We start from the raw sequence: 16,989 nt of genomic DNA on the forward strand, positions 1-16,989 counted from the left end.
AAAATTATTTCTTAAACAAAAATTGCTTTAAAATTGCTTATTTTGTAATACTGAAATTTAAACAAATATTTATAATTAACAGTTGTTAAAATGTTTTAATCCTATACTTAAAATTATTTGAAATTCAATTTTATTTAAAATTTAAATTTTTTCAAAGGGACTATTATACAATTATAAAAACTGTTATACAATACTTAAATATTAAAAAAGACTATTTGATTTTATATTTTAACTAAGCATATTACATAATTAATGGTATTAAATATGATTTTAGTTTTTAATTTTTTGTCATAACTAATTTATATATTGTTATAAAAAATAAGTAAAAAATATTGGTAATGACTTTTAATATAGGTATATATATATATTATTTTAACAACTTTCAGAATCTATCAAGTATAAATTGGAATTTATCAAGTTATAATTTTTATTTTGATTAAAATATAAAATACTTTTTAAACCTTCAGCTCAAAAATTAACATAAAAAATTAAAGATTTAAATCTTGTCAGTTCATTAAACTTATTAATAATACAAATATGACTACTATATTATTAATATCCAAATCACTAGTAGTTAGAAAATTCAATAATAATAGTTTTTATTGACTTACCCAAAACAAATATTTTTGAATCCAAACAATTTGTTCTTGTTTTCAAATAAAATTACAACAAATATTCTTATAAAAACATTTCCTTTAAAAAAATAAAATAAAATATAATTAATTATAAAACATAAGTAATTTCTAAAATTATTACCGACTCATTTGATGTTATTTTTCTAAAAGACTTGATATTGACATTGATTATAACCTATAATAGTTACAATATAAAAAATATATTTATAATATTAATAATGTACATATTAAAAATCAAATATTTAATAAAAACAGACTTTTAATGTATTTAAAAAAAAAAATTAATTAGAAATTTTTAAGACATTTTCTTTTAAATAATCCAAAGATTACGTACAAACAATACGTGTCTATAATTAAGATCTGTATACAATGAAAGCAAATTTTGTTTTTAAATTACGATATATTGTGATGAAATACACGGTTAGAAACCCGCGTGTCTTAATCTGGAAGTTATGTAAATTTTGTCTATTGATAAGCTCTGAGAATTGGTTAATTTGTAAACATTGATTTAAAATTTAAAATAAACGAAAAAATTAAGTAGAAAAATGGAATCCAAACGAACTAAGTAATGGCTTAAAATATTTGACTATTATGTATTTTTATCAGTTCTATATTATATTATTATGAATATTAAAAAATTATTGAAAATTTTACATGTAAAAAAAGAAATCTTTAATAATAACTTGTCAATGCATGTTTGCACGTGTATGCATTGGAATCGATTATTAAAAAATTCATACGATTTCGTAAAATTTTTAATGAAATATTTAATATAAGAATCATTTCGTTCTAGGACATTAAACAAATTAATACGAATAATATTAAAAAGTAAGTATTAATAGATAGATAAAAATGATCTAATCAATTATAAATTTTAAATGTCGCAAATTTCTAACGATCTACATTATTTTTGAATTTGAAATTTTTTTTTGTTGAACTCATAGTAAATAATTCTGTTAAATACAACACTTTATTATTTGATTTTCTTAAAAAACTTTGTGTTTAATATTATTATTATTTTAAATATGTATTTGTATTAGACCCTATAATATGTTAGCTTAGTATAAAGTGATGGATTATTCCAATATGAGTACTATAAAAAGTTTAGACTGAAAATATATTTTAAATGCATTAAATTCTAAGGGATATAAATAAAATTACAAAAACAAAACGATATTCAATTATTTTAAAATTATAATAATAGATGGTCTTTACTTCTGCGTTTTAGATTATAATATTTTTTCTTATTCGAATAAAGTTTCATTAGAAAAAATGATGTCTTTATTCATGGTTTCATGCTACAAATGTATAAACGAGGCAGTTCTTGAATGATTGGAGGACGCAAGTGTTTCTACCTAATAAATTGTTGATAATAACTACGTATTACTCAAATCATCTCAGATAAAAAATATTCTTACATTGTAAACATTCAATTTTTATATTAATGTAATATTTTATTATTCTTAATAATATTTCTCTAAAAAATTGTTATATAAAAATTAATTTTCATTAAAATTTATTCTAACAATTGATTTGAATACTGGCGAGATAATTATTCTTGTGTTGCTAAATATATTTGTTATGTAAGTTAAAATTCTATTAAATATTTAAATTTCTTTAATTACAGTACATTATGCAAATTATGATTTATTATTATTGGTCGTTAAAATATTAATTTCTATATTTGTGTAGTATAATTCCATTGTTTCCAAAGTAATTTTGTATATAAAAATATTGGGCTTCGTACAAAATGCAATTCGCCGGTTCGACGGATACAATTTGATGCCGTTGACAACTCAGAGACCACGGGTGTTGTGTGGTAGCAATGACAGGTCACAAGTGCTACTATTATTGCTATTACTACTACTATTAGTTATTATTATTACTTGTAGAATTAAATTCTTGGATTGAAGTGATGCGTTGCGGAGACAACTGTACAGTATTCTATGGCGTAACAGTATACGAATGGCGAATGGCGCGCAGTTTCGTTCGTCGACACTAGCGCCTTTTGAACGAGCACGTGTGTGGTTGAGGTTATGAATGCAGCTTTATGATTGAAAGATATCGCAAAGTGGCGCGAAACTGGATTGTCGACACTGGCGCTGGGTTTTGCTTACTTTCGTAAGCTTCCGATTGAACTAAGGTGAGGTTTGCCAAAATGAGACGCCCCTGGCGGGCGCGAAACTTGATGACGCGTACTGGAATTTATTCTACACTATCGTTTTAAGAGTAGCTTCCTCGTTCTTAGTACTTGTCGATATAATACTCTGAATCTCAATATATATAATTATTGTAGTAGATACTACTTACAAAGACTAATCTTTGACTCGTCTTCGGACTCTGATAAGCGGATCGTCGCAGCTCCCTTGAAACAAGTAACTACGGTTTCTTGATCTGCGTTAGTGGGCATACGGGTTTATGACGTAGTTCTTCCGGGGTAGTAACTACTGTTCCAGTAACCGTGTTAATAGACAATCCGAAGAAGTGTAAGTCGTTCCCGAAATAGCGCTAAATGGACTTTCACTAAAACTTAACTGAGTATGAAATGTCTCAAAGTTTTAATATATTGAAAGAGTATTACTAAAAGAGAGATATCAAAAAAAGGAGAGATACTTCAAAAAAGAGTAATATCACGAGAATACTACTAAAGAAAAAACTATCAAGAGTAAATATCAAGACAGTTAAATATCACGAGTGATAAGTATTAAGAGAGTTAAATATCGAGAGTAAATAAGTATTGAAAATTGCGCCCCTTAAATACATTTGCTGACCATGAATTTTATTTGAAGCCCTTCCCTTATTTTCTGCCCAATCAGAGACTCCTCCCTTATAGTATCCCTTATAGCAGCGCCTCTTTTGGCTTCAGAGTTAATTAAGGGCCTAGTCGTCTCTGGGTCTTCATGATGAGCAGATCTCTCGTTGCTGTTGCCGCATGAGACAGCATGTCGGCAGCGGAAAGGGGGGGGGGGCATCGCTGACACATCTGGTGACAGCATTGCAACTTGTTGACAGCGGGAAGGGGAAGGAAGGTCCGCTGGCAGTAATGCTTGATGTAGTTACCGAGCGGAATGAAAATGCAGATGTCTAAGCTATAGGTTTTCCCGTGTATATGGTATTGTTTTTCCAGATGTTTTATGACACTAGTGCTTGATAATTTTGAGCAAGCGAAGTTTTGAAATCCAAATACTAATTTTACGATGTTACTTGCCAGATGTTTTATTGCACTGACAAAAAATAAAAAAATGTTCTCACATTCTCGAGCATTCCGCCCGCCATCAGCACTTCTAGTGATGAGTATTCTTCATTTTCCGAGATTGGGAGAACTGCTAGCTTGTGTATGGGCCGTTTGATGATCATTTTTGCTGTTTTACAGTGACTACTCTGGTTAAGCCGTCCTTGCCGAGGTGGATATTTATTACCCTTGCCAAAGGTCATTTACATGGTGGAAATCGGTTATCGGTGATAAGTACTAGTGAACCAACCTTTATGTTGTTTTGTGGATGGTGCCATTTAAATATTGATTGCTGTCGTTGTAAATAATGAGATGACCAGTGTGACCAGAATTGCTGGACACGTTGAATAAATTGCCAACGGCGCAATCCTGATATTGACAATTCGTCTAAAGATGGTTCAGGTATTGTATTAAGTGGACATCCGATTAGAAAATGACCTGGAGTTAAGGCAGCGTAATCATCTGGATCGTCACTCAAGGGCTCTAGTGGTCTTGAGTTTCAAATTGCCTCAATTTGTGTCAAGAAAGTCGTAAGTTCTTCAAACGTAAGTAGCGTTTCTCCAATTGTGCGCCGTAAATGAAATTTTGTAGACTTCACTATTGCTTCCCATTTTCCTCCCATGTGAGACGCAGCTAGTGGGTTAAAATTCCATCGAACATTGTCTTGTGAGGCTTTATAGCGCTGCAATTTTATGATGCTCTTCTGATCTCCGTGAGAATAGCCTTTTTAATTCCTTGTTTGCTCCTGCAAACATGGTGCCACAAACTGAATGCAACGTGTATGGGATGCTTCTGCGAGAAGAGAATCTCCGATAGGCGGCTATGAATCCATCTGTTGAATAGTCGCTGAACACTTCAAGGTGTACAGCAAATATGGCGAAACATACAAAAACACAAATCCATGTTTTTTGGGTCTTTGCGTCTCTGTCCTTCCATGTTTTTATGGTTATAGGACCAGCTTAATCGACACCCGTATACGCAAATGATCTCGATGGTGTTACTCGCGACAGCGGTAATTGTTCCATCATCTGCTGAGCACAGATTCCTCTCTGTGGTGCACATATGGCGCATCGCAGAGTGTAAGATTTTACCGCTTGTCGGCCTCCAAGAATCCAATACTGCGGTCGTGTATGCGCTAGCGTGAGTTGGGTGCCTCCATGCAGTGTCCTTTGATGAGCCTGGGCTATTACAAGATCCGTAACTCGTGATTGGCGTGGCAAAATTGCAGGGTGTTTTGGTTCGTTAGCGAGAGAAGAATTCATTAGCCGTCCTCCTACTCGGATGATTCCTTGCGAATCGATATAAGCTGTTAAGCGTTGGAATGGATGTCCATTTTGCAGTTTATGTTTTGACGCAAACATCTTGATTTCATGGGAAAAATAAACAGCCTGTGTTGCCTTTATCCAGAAATTTCGTGCATTTTCTAACTCCTATGAATTTACGGGCATGTCGAGAGAAGGCTCACGCCTTTTCCTTAGACGTTGAATGAATCCAATACATGCAGCTGTGATTCTCAATATCTGATGTAGTTTTAGATACTTATTAATTACATCCCAGTGATAGTCAATGGGTTGTATGGTAGCTGCAAGAGAAATGCCAGGACGTGCTTCTTGTTCACACGCTTCGTCATTCTGTGTTGGCTGCTTAGCCCACGATTTTGGTGACTGCATCCATGGTGGTCCCGTCCACCATAAATTATGATCCTTGAGTTGTGCGGTGGTCAATCCTCGCGACGCACAGGCAGCAGAGTTGGAGGGTCCGGGAACATAGTTTCATTGAGAATCGGATGTGATCTCTTGAATTTGTGCTACTCGATTTCTCACAAAGTCCTTCCAACGTGATGCGTGGGATTTTATCCATGCGAGGGTTACTCTCGAGTCTGTCCACAAGTATGTAGCGGTTACCTTCATGTTTAGGGTATTCTTAACATAATGCGTGAGTTTTGATAGTAGCAGTGCTGCTGCTAGTTCCAGCTTGGGAATGGTAAGTCTCTTTAACGGGGCTACCTTCGTCTTGGAGCATACGAAGGCAACTTTGTAGGCTGGATTGTGGACGACAAGATAGATGACTGCTGACATGGCCAATTGAGAAGTATCAGGGAAACCATGTAGTTCGACAGTTGATGTCTTCTCTGTGTTGAACCATCGTGGTATCTTGATATTGTTTAACTCTGACAGATTCTTTTTGATGGTGCTCCATCTATTGAGATTTGGTATGGCAGTAGATAGTCCCATTTGATAGTGTATAGCCATAATTCTTGCAGCATCATTTTGGCTCTTATTACCACGGGTGAGACGAAACCTAGTGGATCAAAGATTTAGCGATCTTTGACAGAATTATTCGCTTTGTTATCTGGTTTGTCCATGGACACTGTTGTTGTAAATGTGAAATTATCATGTTGTGGATTCCATTGCAATCCGAGAATTTTGGTCGTGCAGTCATCGAATATAATAGTTTCTGGCTCTTGACTGGGTTCTGCCCGCGTGATAGTGAGGACGGTCCTGTACGTCGAATGCCATTTTGTTAAAGGGAAACCGCCCGCCTTGCAGAGGTTTGTTCTTCTGCGACTGATTGTCAGTAAACGAAGGTCTGCTGTAATGCAGTGCTATCTAAACGAATACTCAATATGGTCTTGGCAGCCTCACCTGTTAGTGTTTTTTGTAAATAATCGAGTTTTTGTGAATCGTTATATCTTTTGTTATCAATAACTATGGAGACAAAGATCTCGAAACATAGGCCATTCTGAAATTTGCCTGAGAATTTTGAGATGGGAGTATCGGGGAAGCAATGCATATCTATGCCAGGCCTAATTCCAGGTGACCATTCATAATGTGGTTTTTTGCATTGTGACGATTCTCTTGCTTCCTTTAGTTTAGCTATTAAGTGATCAACTTGAAGCTTATATCCACGTAGAGATTGAATTCATCTAGTTGGATATTAGTTGTGAAATATTCATGCGAATCCAGTGTAGTTGACCATGTTGACCATGTATCTAAACCTAATGAACAGCAGTAATAAAAGTATTGATACCTTTCATTCGAAATTCCAAATCTTATAATTATTTATTAATTTATTAAATTCATCTATGGCTAGTTTTAACGTTGATGACTTCTATAATTACTTTGAACGCTTCTTTAAATCACTCAAGTTATGTTTGTGAAGCATTTCTAATTTGAAATTAATTTTTATGTTTTCATTTTGTACAGTGTATATCAAATTATTAAATAATAATACAAAAATTATTATTTTTGTAATTGTATTTAATATATATTTTTATAGATTCCCAGAATTTAAAGTCAAGTCAAGTGAATTGTTTTCTTAGCTCTGTGATATATTCAATACTATTAAAGATAATATACTTGTTAATTTTAATTCGTTTACGGCTGTACTTTGGAATATACTATAGTGTAATTTAATTTCTATTCTGTGATATCTTTTATTATTATGTATATCCAATAATTATTTGGAACCTTTTAATGTTTATAATTAAATTGTGAAAAATTGAGAAGATGTTATTATTTTCGCTCATGAATATTCAATACTTGTATTCATTTATGAATCATACCAAAATTATATTAAGAACTCTAAAAAAAATTTATATAAGTATAAATTTTATTATACCAGATACAATGTGCGAATACACATTAAAAATCATTTTTATTTAAGTTAGTACTTATTTAGCTACTCAATTGCAGCTTATACTACGTATTTACGAATATGAAAGTCTCGGCTCTTAATAAAAAAATTCAATATTCATAGTAATTTATTATATATTTTACAATAACCTACTTACTAATATTCTATTGAAAAGTTTTCAAAGAAATTATACGTAAATGTGTAAATTGAATAATGCAATAAATATGTTAATTGTGAAATTTTTAATACAACATATGACAATATTCTTTAAAAAAAATTTCATTTTTATTACTTTAAAATTTTTACTATTGTATATTGCATATACAATTTGGCACTGTATAATTATTGTATTGCAATAATGTAATGTTATTATATGGTACATTCTATAGTATGTACATACAACTCTTTCCTCTTCTCAAATATGTAAATAATATAAAAAAATTTCAAATATTATACAAAATATTTTACATATAAAAATTATTTATTGATTTTATTTTTCTATTATATTCAAATAATTATAAAAGATTATATTACAATTTATTTCTATTTCATATATTTTCAGCTATCAACAAGGTACATTTGCGCAGGAAAAACAGTTTGATCACTATGTACTTAAGTAGTTTATGAACCACAATTTTTATAGAATGGCTGTTATTCTTCACTAAGCAGAAACATTTTTCGATATAAATATTTTATCCCTTTTAAGTACTGTTTGTAGGCATAAAATAATAATAGATAGTATAAACGTGAAAAATTTACTTTGTTTAATTATTATTGTTTTAAATAAAAGCAACCCTCGTGACATAGTGTAAAACCAATTTTTTACTTAAAATAATTTTAGTGTTTCATCAGACGTTTAATAAGATTAATTACCACATAAAATCTATTAGTTTATCATTAGTGTAAGTATTTGTTATTGATATCTAAGAAGCTTTTTATTTAATACATTTATTGTAATTTACAAATTACAAATAAATATATCTTTTTATTGATGAGTTTAAAATAAATAATCTAATCTGAACAAATAAAAAATTGTTTAAAAATATATTTTCGAACAATAATCAATATATATATATATAAATAATTGTAACAAATTAATAATAAAAATTCAATAATGATTCTTAAAAAATAAATAATTATTTGTTTGTAAATAAAATATTTTTGTTTTACATAATTTTTAGAAAAAAAAAGAAATATTTATCATTTATTATATGAATACTTATTTTGATTCCATTTCAATTGCAAATTGATAAAGTTAAATTATAAATCAATAAATTGTTCTTATCTATAAATTATAAGCAAAGATCTATTTTTTTAAAACTTGTATTATTTTATGCCCAAATTAATTTTATAAATTTAAAAGTCCATCTTATAGTTTTTCTATATTAATTTTATAAGCTGATTATTATACATAAACTATTTCTGTAATAAATTAATACCTAATATTATAAAATTGCTAATAAAAAATATTACTTCAATTTACATATATAAAAAAAACTCATTTAAAAATACATTATATAAAATTGTATAATCAACTATTCTTGACATAAAATTTTAAGTAGCAAAAATATTTAGTGTAAACTTATATTTTACTGATTTCATACTCATATTTTACTAATAAGTAGCTAATGGTAAAATTTTTTTAGATTAGAATATGGAAAATATTACACATTATTCATTATGTTCTTATACATTTGGTATAATATAGAATACATTAGGATAGTTTCAGTTTTCAAAAAACCTTTGAGACTAACATTAATGAATTTTAATTTGCTTTAAAATGTAGTTTATAAATATATAGGTAGGCAAAATAATTTTTTTATAAGATGTATAAATATATAAATTTAATTATAAAAATTATATTAGGACTCACTAGTTACTAATTTTGAATATCTTTAAAGAAACATTTTTTGTTTGTGAGGAGAGTGTGTGTATGAGAGTGCGTATGTGCATACATATATGACATACGCATGCATAAATGCAAATGAATTTTTATTAAATTTTACATTGTACGCTAATTAATTTATAAATTAATAATATTTTGACATTTTATGTTATAAGTGTATGATTTTTATTATCATTTGTTAATATAAGTTTTATCTTAAATCATAGTTAACAGTTAGAATAATATTTATTTTTAATAATAATGCGAATTTGTCTCATTATTGGGAGCAATCACGCGTCAAAATATGCATATTGTGGATTCATCAATCTATAATTAAATACAATTTTTTTAATATTAGGAAACATGTTAATTGATTTTTTTGTTAAAATTAGATATTTATTATTTTCTTTTTCATATAACAAAACAACACTAATATTAAATATGTTATTTATAAATAATTGAATTAATCGAATATTTTTAATTAAAATTTAAAATTAAAGAATTTATTTGTATTTAATTTTGAAATTTTAATAATCAAGTGCTAAAATGAAAATATAAATTTTTACATTTTTAATTTTTAAGTTAATATAAATAAACTATTTCTAAATAAATGAAATGTAAAATGTAAAATTTACGAAAATTATGTAAAATGTAAAATTCTTTGTCAACTTATTGCTATTAGATTTTAGTTAGTAATTTTCTCATTTAAATTCATATTTGTTTTCTATATACATCGTTTCTATATAATTTATCATTACTTACATGCAAATAAACTATTTTCATAAATATTATATTTGATAAATTAAAATGTACTATAACTTAGTATACTGCTATAATGGTGCTAATTAATTGAATTATATCATATATTTTTAGGAACTGTTTTACAATATATAAAGGAGGTTTAAATATTTAAAAAATGCAACATCAGTACTGGATAACCAAACAAACACTATCCCGAAAATTAGGTCGTAAAGAAGATGAATGCATTGTATCATCTGATGCACAACTAGATGCTAAATTAGAACTCTTTCGAAACATCCAAATGTCTTGTACTCTTATACAAAGAATAATCGATAAATATCAAGAATCTATTTGTTGTAAGTATCAATATCAGCAATATTAATAATCGGTAAGTAAGAAATTAATATTTGACTTTTGAAATAGTATCTATGATTATATATGGAAAAATTACAGTTGAAATAAAATACCTGAATTGAAGCTATTTAAACTCTTCATTTTTTATGCCTATATTGCGATTTTGCCTTTCATTCCATTTTATGGAGTTTTAAATATAATTTTATATTGTCATGTTTAATTATTTAACTTTTAAGAAGATACGAATATTTCACTTGTGTATGCTTATTCATTTTTTCAAAACATAATTCATAGTTTTTACAGATTCTAATTTCAAAACAACAGTAAAGTAATCGTCCCGTTTAATATGTCTATTTATTATTATACTAAATTTAATTTGTAAATGGAATCCAAAGAATAACATGCTATTGACTCACATATTTAAATATCTTTCAATAAAATTAATTATTAAATACCAAATATTGTAAATAAGTAATAAGTCGTGTTATACAAGTGTAATACAATCTTGTGAATGAAAAATGTTCTATGAATATTATAGAAGAAAGTTTAAAATAAAATTTATTTTGATAGTAAACTCATATTTAGTATTTGAAAATGTGATAAATAAGTTGTGATTTAAATAGTTGATAAATTGTCACATCTGATATAGTATAGTCTTATTCTTAAAATTTCTATAAATTGTTACGCAAAGTTACAAAGTATGTTCTAGAAAGCAAAAGAACTCTCATTTACTCTGTCACTGAGGAGTTTTCATGATGGTTTGAGGACGTTTGAATTATATGCAATAGTTTTCCTTTTTTTGCATTTATTTCATATATTTTAGTTATATTATTTATATCTACATTTAAAAATTTTGGTCAAATTTTTATGTTTATTTGGCATAGAATAAATACTTAATTGTGCAGTAAAATTCAATATTTTTATATCACGCAAATTTTAATTATTTTTATTTATATTATTACATCATAATCTAAGGTATTTTTAGTAACTTTTTTTATATTATTATCTTTATTCATATGTGCAAGATAACCTTCTTAAAATTCTTTTGGCGTTGTTGCCATTGGTCTTTTTAAATAAATAAACATAATAACTATTTAATAAAAATACTATTCAACAAGCAAATTGTTGCTTAATTACAGCAATAGCGATTATCGATCAGATAAACACATGGAATTATTAACTATAAAATTCACTCGAACTACCAAGGTGTTTTTATTTTATACAATAACTTGAGCATTAGTTTTTATAAAAATTTGATCCTAGTAAAAGAATTTTTTTTAATTTTTAAAAAAATCGAATGACCACTTAATATTGGAATAACCACAGAATTTAAATGCAAGATATTATATAGTATACATTATATGTATTTATATGGTATTGTATTAGTTATTATTATGTAGTAGTCCATGAAAATATTGGTAAAATATACTGCAATATAACATGTAACAACCGAACTGAAGAGTGAACCAACATAATCAACAGATAGAAAATATAAAATGAAGTTCCGACAAATGTAGAAAGTAGGTGGTACTATTTACAATATAAATGCGGACATATTTTTTAAATCGGTGTACGTAAATAATATAACTTAATTCATATTTTTATATAAATCAATATTTGAAGCCGTACCACTTTTTAAATTTTATCTATAGTAGTAAATTAATAAATAAACACCTGTAAAAAGAAAAACATCTTCACTCTTAGTTACAAATAGAAAAAAGGAGAAATAAGTGTTATACTATTAATTATTAAAAACTATAAACAAAGAAAGGAAGTTTTATTATTAATTAAATTACTTACATTATTTAATGTATTATTATTTTATTAACTGTATATTTATATTTTTTAATTTTATTGGTTGCCATTCATAAACGAAAAATTAATTTTGATTTATTAAATTTTTAAATGTATTTAAAAATAATTTTTATATTATTTTCAAGTAATCGAGTATTTTGATTAATGTATTATTATGTTTATTTGAATTATTTTAAGATTTATCACAAGAAATAAATTCAATGGGAAAATTTCTTAAAGAGAATACAGATGAAGATAAGTCACGTACTGGAGATATTATGCTAACTATAGGAAAATCTCTTATTTTTTGTGCTCAACAACATTTAATTTTGCACGAACCTTTAATTAGATTTTATCACGAACTTGAAACTTTTCGACAACGAGCAGTTGGTGACACACTGCATAATGTTTTAGCTATGGAGAAAGCTCGAACGGAATATAGGGCTGCTTTGTCTTGGATGAAAAATATATCTCAACAACTTAATCCAGATACAATAAAACAGTTAGAAAAATTTAAAAGAGTACAACATCAAGTAAGAAGGTAATATATAAGTTGTATTCTCATTTTATTTAGAAATACTCATATATACTTAACAACATCAAATGAGATTAAATAATTACTTCATCTAATAATTAATCTTTTATTTAATTAAACATATTACACTATAAAATTCATGTACACACTCTAATTTTATAATTAAAAAATTTATTATGATGTAGAAATAGGATATGTAATATATGAGATTTATATTTTTGTGTCTTTTTTTGGAATATGTTGAAATAAATAAAAGATTCTTATATTAGAAACTAGATAAAAACTTTCAATAAAAAAGTATACGTAACAATTCTAAAAAAATTTGTATTATAATAAATTACAATTCTTTACAAAAATTGCTTCCCTTCACCAAAAAATATAATTATCGTGAGAAACACTATTTATTCCAATTTCCGTATTAACATCTCTTTAAATTTTAAATATTGAATAGATTACAGTAATGTTGAAATTTCATTTTATTTTTATCTATTATTTTAAAATTATAAAAAAAAAACGAATTAACTGTCGCTAATTTATATAATTGTATTCAGGGGTAAATTCAACTTTGACAAACAATCGCTGGATTGCTTACAAAAAATAGATTTACTCGCAGCTGCTCGTTGTAATATGTTTAATTATGCATTGAGTTTATATCAAAATAAATTGATGAATTATATTGAAAAAACTGCTAGGACATTTTCTACAATTTCAGCAAGTTTTGAACATCAAAGTAAAATATCTGATAAAATTGATATAAAAAGATTAAAAAAGAATGAATTAGATTCTAAAGAAGATAAACACATTAATCAAAAGTAAGTATTTATTATATTTCAAATAATTGTCAGAAGAAAAATATAAAGAAAATTTTTAAATGTTTCTTAAAAAGCTTTGAATTTATTTTCGAATGTTTTAAATTTTTTTAATGTATTTATAATATTTCATTTGTGTACTTGTTATCAATTACATATATTTTTATACAAGATTATACTAATAACTAGTTTTCAAAATGCTATTTTTAATTTTGTACAACTGTTGATCTTATAAGAGTTTTCATATACATATTAAAGCAACAATTACATATTAACTCAAATTTAATTTATGTATAATTGCGCTATATGTCTAAAACAAAAAATTTCAAATATGAAATACAGAAATACTTTAATTTTTTAATTTTTAACAAGTTCATGAATATTTCCATTTTACATACAATTATAATTCGTTTTTTAAATCAAATATGAAAAAAAATGATACAAACAAATTTTGATAATATTGATAAATATTCTAAATAAATTCTGAAAATAAATATTATACATATTGCTTACATTAAAATGTTCCATTTAGTAAGAAAAAACTCGATCAAGAGACTAAAATAATAAAATTATAAAAATTTTATGACCGTAAAATAGACAAATTGAGTTCTCTTTATGTATGAGTATGTTTAATATGTGCTTCAGTAATTAAAATTCATATTTTATCCATTCATCCAATAGTGATATTATTTCTTTAAGTATTATAATGATAGTATTAAAAAATGATAGTAAATTAAAATGACACAGTTGTCTGTAAAAGTATAAACTTCCCATTGTTTACACATTATTCTATTTTGAAAATGATTACACGTAAGATTTTTTTCGTCTAAACATAAGGAAAACCCCAAACCAGAAAATTACACGCAGACAAAGATATCCTTTTATTATAGTTATATCTTTCTAAATACTTGTTTGCATAATATAAATTTCAAATTATTCATTTAAAAAAATTTACTTTGTTTTCATTTATATTTTTAAGATTCATATTTTAATAAATTACTTCATTTTATAATTGTATATTAATATTAATAAGTTTTTCAAATAAAAATTTTCTAATTTGAGTATATCTTACTGAAATATCTTGATTTACATGAAGACAAATTTATTTTTTAGAACAGCGTTCATGTTAAGCATGTGCCGCTTTTATTTAATATAAATACAGTATATGTAATACTTTGATAATTATAATGTTATATTCATACAAGAAATTTTCATTCAATACAACCAGTATATTTATATGTTTATATTTTTATATATGTAAAAATAATTTTTAATGTTTGATAATTTGAGACTAATATGACAAGATAATTATTAAACATATATAATTATAGAGTAAAAATTAGTTTTTCAAGAGACTTATGAATTAATATAAATTTTATAAGTTTTTATAATTACATGTAATATATTTGTTCATATGTTAATAGTTCAGAATTTCTTAAAGATAAAGCGTCATTAATAAATAATTCGTCAATCGGTACAAGTATGTTTGGTACGTATATAAATTAAAAATAATGTTGAAAAAGGTATTTGAATAAATCAATGTTAATATTTTTAGATGAATTCACTACTGAAAATATAAAATGTAATCAAATGGATGTAAGTAATATACAAGATTCTTTACTACGATTTTGTGATTGGGAAATACCTAATAGTTCACGCCACTCGTACACTCAAGAACAGAGTATTGAATTAGAGAATGTATCAATATCTAAGTACAAAAATAAATACAATGAAGTTTCTAATACAGAAGTTTTAAAAGGTGAAGATATTTATGAAAAAAATTATAATACTGAAGATGAAAGTAACTTTCTCCCTTCAGCATTTTTGAAACAAAGCTTAGAAACTGCCCTTAATAAATCGAAGTCATCAGAAAACAATTTTCTTACAGATAAGAATAATGTTAATAAAGCCGAGGTAAATATATCAATAAAACTTGAACATTCGTTTAATTTTATGAATTTATAGAATTAGTTTATATATATATATATATATATATATATATATATATCTGAATATTTTAAATTACTTTGATTTTAAGAATATATATCGTTTTTTATATCTAATATATTATCTTTTATATCACTACATATTGATTTAATGTAGATTATTCATGCAAAATAAAATAATTTAAAATTTCTATAATTATTTTTAATTGATTTAAAAATTCCGAATAAATTAAATGTCTTGTTAAAGAGAAATTAAATAAATATATTTATTATTCAAAGATGTTTTATTGATAAAATGGAAAGGATAAACAGCAGCTAGCCTTTTTCTAAGACTTTTAATAAGTTTCTCGTGATATAAAAACAAATTTGTCTATTTTAAGTAGTTAAACACCTGTGTTTTTGTAAAATTTACTTTGAAGTGCAACATTATAGAAATTTTGTCGAATCTCGTGTAATTTAATAAATTGTTAGCGTTATACAGATATTTTTTTACATTTTATATGTTCAATATGACTGATTTGAAATTCTATGATTATTTTTGCACTTGAACAAAGTCTATGAAATATAACATTTTTAATATCTTGTATGCTTTGTCCTTCTTTTGTTCGCTATTTGAAGACGTTGTTACTGTGATTAAATATGATTATTTCTGTTAATATTCTGTAATCACTACAATCGCATTTCTGTTTCGAAAATGGAAAAAAATGCTATATTGTGATTTTGCTGATATATTTATTGAAAATATATTTGTTCCAATGATTTTGATTTTAATTTTATAATTCAATTTTTGTATTTAAGCAACTTGGCATTATTAAACAGATATATTGTATTTTATATGCTATATAAATGCGATTCAAATACGATTGCAAATGAAATGAGCAATGGTTTGAAATTTAGGAACTGTGTACTCTGTGCTAGAGAAAAGTAATAAATAATAATAAAACTCAGTTTCGCATGTATATATTTTCAAATAATTAAAAAAAATTATGTTAAACATTAAAAATATTAAATATACTAAATACACTATTTCATATGTTACTGCAGATGGATTGTTTGAAAAATAGTGACAATACTAAATCTTGGATGAATTTATTCGAAGACTTGGACCCATTATCAAGTAATTTAAATGAAAAACTTACGAAGTATAAAAGTCCATTTGTTTAAATATAAATGTTTGAGAGAATATTTATTTTATTTTATTAATTATGTTATAAAAATATTTCATAATATATATAAAAATAAAGTGTAATTATTTTATTTAATCCTTTATTACAAATGTGAGTCTTTTTATTATAATAAATTATATGTTTATTTACTATATTTAAAATGGAATAAAAATTGCAACATGTAATTTAGTTATATTTGACTAATGAATTCGAAAAAATGTTGTAAATTTTATATTAAAAATGGTGACTTATATTT

At 25.8% G+C, this 16,989-nt stretch overlaps 1 protein-coding gene across 1 annotated transcript; it reads left to right on the forward strand.

Annotated features, from left to right (window-relative positions):
• Positions 1-8,315: 8,315 nt before the first annotated feature.
• ICA69 (islet cell autoantigen 1-like protein) lies at positions 8,316-16,732 on the forward strand. The gene is made up of 7 exons (XM_011503236.1): positions 8,316-8,405; positions 10,262-10,485; positions 12,476-12,818; positions 13,364-13,624; positions 15,046-15,110; positions 15,177-15,529; positions 16,597-16,732. Exons 2-7 carry the CDS (start codon positions 10,305-10,307, stop codon positions 16,729-16,731), a joined length of 1,338 nt encoding a protein of 445 aa, XP_011501538.1. The 5' UTR covers positions 8,316-8,405; positions 10,262-10,304; the 3' UTR covers position 16,732.
• Positions 16,733-16,989: the final 257 nt, after the last annotated feature.

The sequence above is a fragment of the Ceratosolen solmsi genome, unplaced genomic scaffold (genome assembly GCF_000503995.2).
Source record: "Ceratosolen solmsi marchali unplaced genomic scaffold, CerSol_1.0 scaffold10, whole genome shotgun sequence".
Taxonomy (NCBI): domain Eukaryota; kingdom Metazoa; phylum Arthropoda; class Insecta; order Hymenoptera; family Agaonidae; genus Ceratosolen; species Ceratosolen solmsi.